The sequence below is a fragment of the Primulina huaijiensis genome, chromosome 9 (assembly GCF_012295235.1).
Source record: "Primulina huaijiensis isolate GDHJ02 chromosome 9, ASM1229523v2, whole genome shotgun sequence".
NCBI classification, from domain to species: Eukaryota; Viridiplantae; Streptophyta; class Magnoliopsida; order Lamiales; family Gesneriaceae; genus Primulina; species Primulina huaijiensis.
Window position 1 is genome coordinate 22,488,929 of NC_133314.1, and position 10,399 is coordinate 22,499,327.

A 10,399-nucleotide genomic window follows, 5' to 3' on the forward strand; every position below is an offset into this window, starting at 1 on the left:
TTGAAACTGGAAAACAGCTGAGCCCTAGAACTTGGAATTTTATGGGCCAAGGCCTCTAACGGGCAAAGGATCTGGGCCTGATTCAATGCGGGCCTGATTCAATGCGGGAATACACGTGGATCATAGGTTATGTTCGAATATACTTCGTTACTAATTATAATCCGACTCACCATATAGAATTTCTCTCAACTCTCCTACCGCTCCTTTTTCAATATATNAATTATTTTTATTATTATATTTTTTATTTCAATTATAGCTGTGTAGCTTTCATTTTTCTACCAATTTTAAATTTTATATTACTTGTTATATCCATCACACCAAATTGTAAAAATGAAAAATAATATATATAGAGGTTAGAATTGAAATTTAACGATATATTGTACACAAATATATACCTATAAAAATGGCAAACCCTTCTTTTATTTTTTTGGGCGGACCTTTCGAGGACAAATTTGCCCTTCGGCTTTCGTCCCTTTCAAGTTTCACCTACTCCTAGCTATAAAGACATAAGAGCGATAATAACAAAGACCCGAGGATTCGTTACTCCAAAGTGAAGTGTGTTGAGACGCAGATTTTCGATGGCAGCTGCTGCATTGGTTTCTAACGGCGATGTCAAAACTCCTTTCACCGGCCGGTACGCGGCTGTGTACAGTGAAGTGCAGAATACGCGCCTCGATCATCCTCTTTCCCTCCCCTCTATCCTCAAAGCCCCCTTCAAAGTTGTTGACGGTCCACCTAGCTCCGCCGCAGGAAATCCAGGCATACACATATTCTCATATTAATACGAGTATTTTTCATTTACATGAATGTCATGTGGATGTTGTTGAATCCTTGTTTTTTTTTGTCGGAAGAGAATTTTCGTGATCTCGCTTGTGAGCTTGGTTAGTTTAACAGTCAAGAACTCTGTGATGAAGTATTGTGTGATCTGATGGTCATTTTTGGAGGAGGTGAGGTGACGTTATTTTGCAGCATTTGGATTATGGAAAAACCCGTACAAATTTGAATGAAAAAGCGATTTCAGTTCTTTGCTACCAGATACCGCAGCGTCTTTATGTCTATGTTCCAATAAATTTGTTCTTGCATGATTTGAGTTGAAGATCTTGATGCAAAGTTGCGTTCATATTTTTTGTTCGTTTTGCTAAATGGTTAGCGGATTAAGTAGTATACATAGAGTGAGCATTGAATGTTGGATTATTATCTCGGTAATGCATTAGTAAAAATTTATGGTCTGACGCTGATATTTCTTTGATCCGTGAGACAAATGAAGAAAGATGTAAAAAGAAATTCATGGCCTATTTCTCGGAGACCATACACTCCTGATTTCTCATTGTTGTCTTAAATAGTTTGAATCTATGTTTCAAAGCTGTCCATCGGTTCAAATGCCCGGTCAGGACTCAGTAGTATTGGGAGATGCGGATTATATATAAGTTGGTGGTTTGCTTATTGCAGATGAGATAGCAAAATTGTTCCCTTACCTCTATGGACAACCATCAGCAACCTTGGTGCCTGGAGATTTGAGTTTGGTTCAGGATTTGAAGATTGGAGTGGTTTTATCGGGCGGCCAAGCCCCAGGAGGACATAATGTTATTTCAGGGATATTTGGTAGGGATTGATTTATTCACCATTTTTTAAGGTCAAATGGTCTTGCCGATTGATATATTCAAAAAAATGTGTATGCTAGATTATTTGCAGGATTATTGCAAAGGAAGCATATTGTATGGATTCAGAGGTGGACCTGCAGGAATAATGAAGTGCAAATATGTGGTCTTGACATCACAGTTTATTTATCCATATAGAAATCAGGCAAGTTCGGTTCTTAAGTGAATTGCTACTAGCATTGATTTTTCCTGGTAGTTTAATAAGTTATTACAGGGAAGAGAGACTGGCAAAACTGAAATTTTGAGATTTGACATCATCATATTGAAAAGCGACAAGTTGTTTGAATTCTGGATGAGTTTATTTCCCTTTCCTTTCCTTTCCAGATGTTTTTTGTTTGCCTGATTTATTTTCATTTAGATATGCTTATCTGGTGTTATAATACAGTTGCATTTATACATTTCAAGGATTAAGATCTATATGCAATTGCTGTCCCATGTATCTGTTGAGTGACTATTTTGTGGCTTTTTTCCTCATCGAGGCACTTTTTTTTAAAAAAAAATTGCGGCATTAACACAGTCAAAGATTAGCCAAGTCAATGTGTAAAATGTTCACGTCATGCAGTGAGATGTGTTCATAGTATACCTGTGAAATTATTTCAGGGAGGATTTGATATGATTTGCAGTGGGAGAGATAAAATTGAGACTCCCGAGCAGGTTTAGCTATAAATTTGATGCTTGGTAAACTTTACCCAGATAATCGTTTATCTTTTTAAGGCTGAATGCAATATTAAATCTGGTGCAGTTTAAACAGGCCGAGGAAACAGCCGTCAAGCTGGATTTAGATGGACTTGTTGTAATTGGTGGAGATGACTCAAACACAAATGCCTGCCTTCTGGCTGAAAATTTTAGGCACAAAATTTCCTAAAAATACATTGCTTCAACTTTCTTCTGTTAATGTATCTGTAGGTTTATAATTGTTGTATTCATTTTGTCTCCTCTTCATTTTTAATATTTTTCAGGAGCAAAAATTTGAAAACTAGGGTAATTGGATGTCCAAAGACCATTGATGGTGATCTGAAATGCAAGGAGGTTCCAACAAGTTTTGGGTTTGATACTGCATGCAAGGTGATCTTTTAAAATTTATTCTTTTTGTTTCACTAGTATGATCCTATTATTTATCTTATGCATAGAACCGGTGTCCATGTTTTTCTTATCAATGATGGTTTGCCCTTTACGACATGATATACTTGTGAGAATTAGTGAAAGTTAACTTGAGAAAGAGTCCGTGTAAAATTCGTATCTAAAATTCTTCTTTGGCAGGAGTCTTAACAGAAATTGATTTCTTGTGGTTGCGTCACAACATGTCTTTTTGTTGCCTATTTCATTTTACTTATTTTTAATAGCATCTCTAACACATTTTTAAAAATACTCCTGCAGATATATGCGGAAATGATTGGGAACATTATGGTAGATGCTCGTTCAACGGGGAAGTACTACCATTGTATGGAACACTTGCTAAAGACAATAAAAAAATTAAAAGCTTCACATTTCTGAGAATTCAGCTCTTAGATGATGTAGCCAGTTAGAATTGTAAATAGAGCTAGGTCGACAGCATTTAATTTATCTTTTATAATCAGTTTCCTAGCTAGAGGTCATTATCTCTTCAAAATTTCAATTTAAAAGTCTACAGTTCATATAATGCCACCTTACATGTAGTTGTTCGGCTGATGGGGCGTGCCGCTTCTCACATTACGTTGGAGTGTGCTTTGCAAACACACCCAAATATCACTCTTATTGGAGAAGAGGTTACCTCTCTTCTTGTTTCTCATGTTGCTTGTTTCATTTATTTTACATTGATTTGTAACGATGCAAAAGATGAGACATTAATTGATTACACGTTTTTGTTCCATCTAATGTTTGACTCATTCGGCAAATGATTAGATTTATAAATCATTTGGTTATCCATATATGTTGATTATGTTGATTCATTATTCTTACATCATACGCCGTTTATCATCTCACGAGTCAAACAATATCATATAGTTTCATAAACTTTCAAATGCTACTCTGATGAGGAAGTTCTTAGTTCTGGAACCCTATAAAAAATATTAGCATATTACTACATCTAGTTTTTCTTAATGATTAAATTGCATATGATTTACAATGACTTCTTAATACTCCTCAGAACTCCAAAAGGCAAAACAATTGTTGCTGATGAGTTCAATCTTGCTGTAGGTTGCTGCTAACAAACAGACCCTTAAACAAGTTACAGACTACATTGCTAATGTGGTATGCAAACGAGCCGAACTCAGTTATAACTACGGTGTTATACTTATACCAGAAGGGCTTATAGATTTCATACCAGAGGTAAATCTGGGTTTTCTGAAACATGTTAATGACTACATTTCTCAAACCATGTTGCTGCTTTTGTATGAATCTATTTCTTTTTGCTGATATTAGTTCTGTACCTCGTACTTTGATTTACAGGTTCAGCATCTCATAGCAGAATTGAATGAAATTTTGGCCCATGACATCATAGATGAAGCTGGTGTTTGGAAAGAGAAACTCACTCCTGAGTCTCTTCAGCTCTTTAATCTCCTACCCCCAGCAATCCAGGATCAATTGATGCTTGAGAGAGATCCACATGGAAATGTCCAGGTATATGCATTGCATCCTTATTTTAATATATATTTTTGCCTTATGTTTCGAACTTGTGCTACAAATAATTTTATCCTGTGCCTACAGGTTGCCAAAATAGAAACTGAGAAAATGTTTATTCAAATGGTTGAAACTGAGTTGGAATCAAGGACGAGAACAGCTGGATACAAGGGTCATTTCAAAGGACAGTCTCACTTCTTCGGGTACTTTCTGTTTCCATACCTGCGACAATTTTAATGATGTTTTTATTCTCTTATGACATATTTTTCTCTGCAATAGTATTACTGTTTCTCCTAAGGGCGATGTACACTCTCTGATCTTGTGTTCACAGCTCCACAGATTACCTGTGTTTTCCTCTTTAATAAATATTATATTTGCACAAGATTTTCTTGACCGATATCTTGCATATGTATAATTTTCAATTCAGATACGAAGGAAGATGTGGTTTGCCTTCTAATTTTGATTCCATGTACTGCTATGCTTTGGGTTATGCGGCCGGAGCACTGCTTCAAAGTGGGAAAACGGGTTTAATATCTTCAGTATGTGACTTAACCATTTTAGTTTTATTTTTAAAATTTTATGTTTAGTGAACATTCAGATCAGGTTTCTTTCTTGAAAATCGGCTTTAATTAAAAAAATAATAATCATTTAAAGGTGGGAAACTTGGCTGCTCCAGTGGGTGAATGGACTGTTGGTGGAACACCGCTGACTTCCCTAATGGATGTTGAAAGGAGACACGGTATTCTCATGTTTTGCACCATGTATTTTATCAAGTAATGTTCATCGCATGAGAAGATCTATTCCCATGTGATTGTCTTTACCTCATCCCAGAATGATCCAGAAATCCTCTACATGAGGAGTTTGTGATGTTAAAATCATATGGCTTGTTTGATTTTTACTCAAAACTTGTTCTGCATTGCAGGTAAGTTTAAACCTGTGATAAAGAAAGCAATGGTTGAGCTAGAAGGTGAGATTTTACGGCACTCTTTAAATCTTTTACTTTTTGAATTTGTATTCGGCCGTATGACTTACCAGCTTGCAATTCAGCTTGCAATTTCATGATTTCAAACGTTACATGTTTAACGCCCGTGTTGCACTCAATATCTGTGTGATTCTTTGTAAATACAGCAAAACTGATACTAGCAGGACATACTTTGAGGATCAGTTTACCTAGTTTATTGATTACTCTTCAGGTGCCCCATTCAAGAAGTTTGCATCCTTCCGAGAAGAGTGGGCTCTACAGAACCGATATTTGAGTCCTGGTATGCTTCTTCAATCAGAAATCATTTTGCTAAGTTCTAGAGCAATAATGTGACTGGTTTTGCATTACCATGATTACAGGCCCCATTCAATTTTTTGGCCCAGCATCTGATAAAGTCAATCACACCTTGTTACTGGAACTTGGATCTCAAGTATAAATGTGAGTACCCTGTTCTTAGCTAGACACAGCAAGTAGTTGAGCCTCATGAGCTTTACTTCACTCTCAAGTCTCAACAGGCAAGAGCTGTGGTTTTTTTTTTGTTTTGAAAACTGTATTTCCCAGCATAATGATGGTTCTTTCAAACCATATCTATTTTTCGGACATTTCGGTTGGAATAAAATCCAAAATAATCTAAAGCTTGAACTCATAATCACAAGATTCTTTTAAGGCTTTTTATATCGTGCATCCAAAGGCGAGTGTTGCAATTGTCCTGACTAGGGGTGTAAACGAATAATTGAGCCGAATATTACTAAAAATTTAATTTGACTTCGGCTCGAATTAAGTATATTTGAGTTCGAGATCGGTTCAAAACTTATTTTTTTTTCTTGAGTTTAGCTCAAAATGATGTTTAAGTTCGAGTTCGGTTTGAAATGTTCGCATATATTCACGAGTTATTCGAACTATTTCCCAGACATTAAGGTCCGAGGATGAAAGTTCGAAAGCTTGAAAATTTCAAAAGGCTCGAAATATATGTATATTTAATATATAATTATATTATATTATATTAATAAAATATTAAGATTCGCAAGCTGCTCGCCAACTACCAAACAAAATATTTTTTGCTCGAGTTCGACTAAAAAAATTCAAACATATTTGAGTTCAACTCGAGTTCGATCAATTCGATTCGTTTACAGCCCTTGTAAATTTCAAATGCTCATAAATTTCACATCCACTTACCAAATCTCCCTCACACGTTTAAATTGATTAAAAACCCAATTGCCCGTACATACATTTAATACCTATGTACATGGTCTTAACACATTTTGGTTACAACCCCGTGAGATGTGAAGAAAAGTCCATCACAGTTTTTTTTTTTTTTTGGTTCCAAATCATTGCCTTTAAATCCGTCTAGTACCCAAGAAAATCATTGCTACCCTACTGTTCGATTACAGCAAACCTGTCTTATTCTGGCTATTTGGAAAATATGACAAAAGGTTTAATAAACAATAGCTGAGGATGTGTTGTTATTTCGACCATAAACATGTTCTTCATTATTTGGTTTGGCTACCTTTATGATTGAAATACATGACAAGAGAAGACCTGCAGACCGCAGCTTCAATCACACAACGGGTCTGAAGGTTTGGGTGGTATATGTTTGTTGATGATAATATTCTTGGTAATCTCGTCTTTACAATTTTGGTATTTTATCCCGTCAAAATTGAGTTTTAGCCCTATATCTTTTAATATTTTATAATTTGTATTTTGCAATTTTAGTCTTCTTTCCTACATAGTTTTGATATGACATTGTGATATAAACGTCTAATGCACCACAAGGAAAAAAAAGAGTCTAAAACTGACTAAAAAAGAGACAAATAAATAAAATTGAAATTTAACAATGTAATTTATACAAATTTCAAAGAACGGTAATTTTTCCTATCATTAATTAATGTTTACCGACAAAAGTCGCTACTTTTTCGAACTTTAGCGAGATACCCGACTTCACATTGTACTTGTATGCATAATTAACCCAAGTTAAGATTTTAATTTTACGATTAAGTCTCTTGTGAGACAGTTTCATGAATCTTTTATCTATGAGACGAGTCAATTCTATCGATATTCATAATAAAAAATAATATTCTTAGCATAAAAAATAATATTTTTTCATGTATGACCCAAATAAGAGATCTGTCTTACAAAATACGACATGTGAGATCGTCTCACACAAATTTTTGCATAATTTTACTTGATCACTAATATTTGTTCCTAACAAAATATAGTGTAAATAAGAGTTCCAAGACTGTGAGAAAAAAAAAGGAAAAAATAAGAAAATCGGTATATATTTCATTAAAACCATATACCACGTTGGGTACCTAGTAGTAATGCTATAATAATAGAATGATGAAGACTGTTGGGTTTGACATTTTGAACGGAGAGTGATTTTATCTATCGATTTGGTAAAACTGTCACAGTTCACAATATGCCATCGTACTTCTTGCATGTGAGCCCTACACCGATATGCGTGAAAGGCATTATTAACTTAGTTGGTATGCATCACATCGTAGCAACCCAAAACGAATTGCTTTGGAAACGACGATTGTCATGAAGACAACCTGGAATATAATGAAACCGTACAAAAGAAAATGAGATGATATGATATGATATTATAATAACAACGACGAGGGATTCGAACACGACAAATAGTTGCACTTAATGGACACATGAGTCCATATATTTGTGGGTACAAATATACGAGAAATGCAAATACCACATGATTTATGTGGGACTTGCATGTAAATGGTCATATTTTTTTTATCATTGATCTTACATTTAGGTATAATTAATGTTACATAGAATTGGGTTTTCTCCATAATTTATGAGAATGGGTAAAGATCTCAATGTCAAATTTAATGAGTTAAATTTACAGTTGGAGATTAGGGGCCAACCTATTACCTATAAGGCCAGCAATTAACTTTATTGGTTCAAGAAACGGGAAATTGGATTTCAATCTTCAGTCTTCAGTCGTCGTTTTTTTTTTTGTATTCAGTCTCTGGGTACTTTTTTAGTACCACATTTTCACATGAAGTGTACCATATTGCCACATGAAGTGTACCACAATTTGTATGACATAGTACCACAATTTTGTGGATAGGGAGTGAACCCAAAAAAATGTTTTGATTGGGGATTTTTCACCAACTTCCCCTTCAAAAAACCGTAGATTAGATAGAAAATCCTAGACTGAAAAAAGAATTGACAGAACTCGTAGCTTTCTATGGCGAAACTACGGTTGCAAACTTTAATTTTTAATTTATGATTTGAAATTGACATTAAACCCGTTATTTAAAGTCTATAGTAATAAATATATATTTTCCTATTATTGGGAAATTGTCGGCGGCTTTGCGTTAGGTTGCAAGCTGGATAAATGAGAAAATTTGTAAATTTTCATACTATTTAAATTGATTATTCTTGAAAAATCTCTGAGTAAAAAATTGTTTTCGCAAGTACTTCAATTATCTACGTAATTTTGTTTTATTTTTTGTAAGTTAAATGATATTTCTATATTTATGCATAAAATTTATGAAACAGTTAAAAAAATCTAAACATAAAATATACTATTTTTAGCATATTTAAAGCATGATTATATTTGTTCTAAAAAAACATTATTATATTTCTATTTTTCGAAATTTCTTGATTTTAACATAGTTCTCGACTAGGCGTATTAATTAAAAGATCAGAGAGTAGGAATGAAATTGTTGTCACGATATTCAATAATATTTTTTATTTCAATATTTTAATTTTGGATAATTTCATGCAGAGCATTCGTATAAAAATGTTATGATACGTTGAAAAATAAGTTACCTAGGGTTTGAACTACGTACAAATAAATTTAAGAACATATTTCAAACTATTAATTTTTTTCATGAGCTTTTATGTAACGTATGAGGGAAAAAATCGTGGCATATAGATTTTAGGCTAATGCGATTTTCCCTAAAATCTATGTCTGTAAGACGGTCTCACGAATCTTTATCTGTGAGACGGGGACAACGCTATCGATATTCACAATAAAAAGTAATATACCTAACATAAAAAGTAATATTTTTTCATGAATGACCCAAATAAGATATCAGTCTCACAAAATACGACCCGTGAGATCGTCTTACATAAATTTTTATCTTATTTTTTTATTTAAACTTTACGTAGAAGAATGAATATTAAAAGTTTAGAAAAAGTCAAAAGTATCTTCTGTCAAATATATGTGGGTATTTTATATAATGCCAACCAGGAAGTAAGTATTTTTATCGAGGGTTTGGAATTGGTGAGCTTCTTATCCACCAATGTTGGTTCACCGTTGCTCAAAATATAAATGAAAATTAATTATCTTAGATTAAAAAAACGATTGGGTATGAAAAGTCGATCGAGAAGTTGACATAAGATATAGTTGTCAATCATTCAAATTGCAAAGATTCTTTGACAAAGCAAAGTTGAAAATGTTGCCAATTCGTATCTCTTCCTCTTTGTTGTCTTCTATAAATAAAATATTTAAATAACATATATATGCATTATTTCTCACATTAATTATTGAATCCCAAAAAAACCACGAAGCCATCCTAGCTCGTTGTCTTTATTATGCATTAAATCCATGATTAAATTAATAAAATAATAGAAAAATAAATACTAAATATAAATAGTGGACTTAATTTTCGGACGGATGAAAACAATTTAGAGCCAAAATGGTGTCATGATCTAGTAAAAAAAATATTTGTAATTTCAAATTATAATTTAATCTATATCACATTTATTTAAATATAAATCAAATTAATTATAATTTTTATTATAAGCATGCAACATTAGGGGTGGGCACAGGTCGGATACCCAAATTTTTGAGGTAGTGTTTTTACAACTTGAAATCGGCATTAGGCGGGTACTCGATAGTGTTGGATTCGAGTACTCAATTTTATTTTTTTAAAAAAACTTTGGTTTTCTTGTTTTGTGGCTACAAATAATATATCAAGAAAAAATAAGCTAATCAAAATAATCGTTTAATTTTCACAACAAATTAAACAAGAAAAATTCATATTCGAAACTATTTAAAATAAGTAGTAATAATTAACAAATGTTTTTTTGGAAAAAAATTATGTAAATTGAGGCATCGAACAGACTAGTTAGAAACATATATATACTTTTCTAGGATCGCTTCATTTGAATTATTATTTAAACCGCATTT

At 33.3% G+C, this 10,399-nt stretch overlaps 1 protein-coding gene across 1 annotated transcript; it reads left to right on the forward strand.

Annotated features, from left to right (window-relative positions):
- The first annotated feature begins 453 nt into the window (after positions 1-453).
- On the forward strand, positions 454-5,911 carry LOC140983791 (pyrophosphate--fructose 6-phosphate 1-phosphotransferase subunit beta-like). The gene is made up of 16 exons (XM_073450930.1): positions 454-759; positions 1,450-1,602; positions 1,682-1,807; positions 2,263-2,312; positions 2,401-2,507; positions 2,618-2,723; positions 3,036-3,099; positions 3,315-3,403; positions 3,834-3,965; positions 4,086-4,256; positions 4,344-4,459; positions 4,684-4,795; positions 4,911-4,995; positions 5,179-5,223; positions 5,450-5,518; positions 5,598-5,911. The coding sequence occupies exons 1-16, from the start codon at positions 579-581 to the stop codon at positions 5,672-5,674; spliced, it is 1,683 nt and encodes a 560-aa protein (XP_073307031.1). The 5' UTR covers positions 454-578; the 3' UTR covers positions 5,675-5,911.
- Positions 5,912-10,399: the final 4,488 nt, after the last annotated feature.

Coding starts and splice junctions, on each gene's coding strand:
- LOC140983791 (XM_073450930.1), top strand. CDS start 579: ATGGCAGCTGCTGCATTGGTTTCTAACGGCGATGTCAAAACTCCTTTC. Junction 1,808..2,262: donor TCCATATAGAAATCAGGCAA/GTTCGGTTCTTA, acceptor TATTTCAGGGAG/GATTTGATATGATTTGCAGT. Junction 4,796..4,910: donor AAACGGGTTTAATATCTTCA/GTATGTGACTTA, acceptor AATCATTTAAAG/GTGGGAAACTTGGCTGCTCC.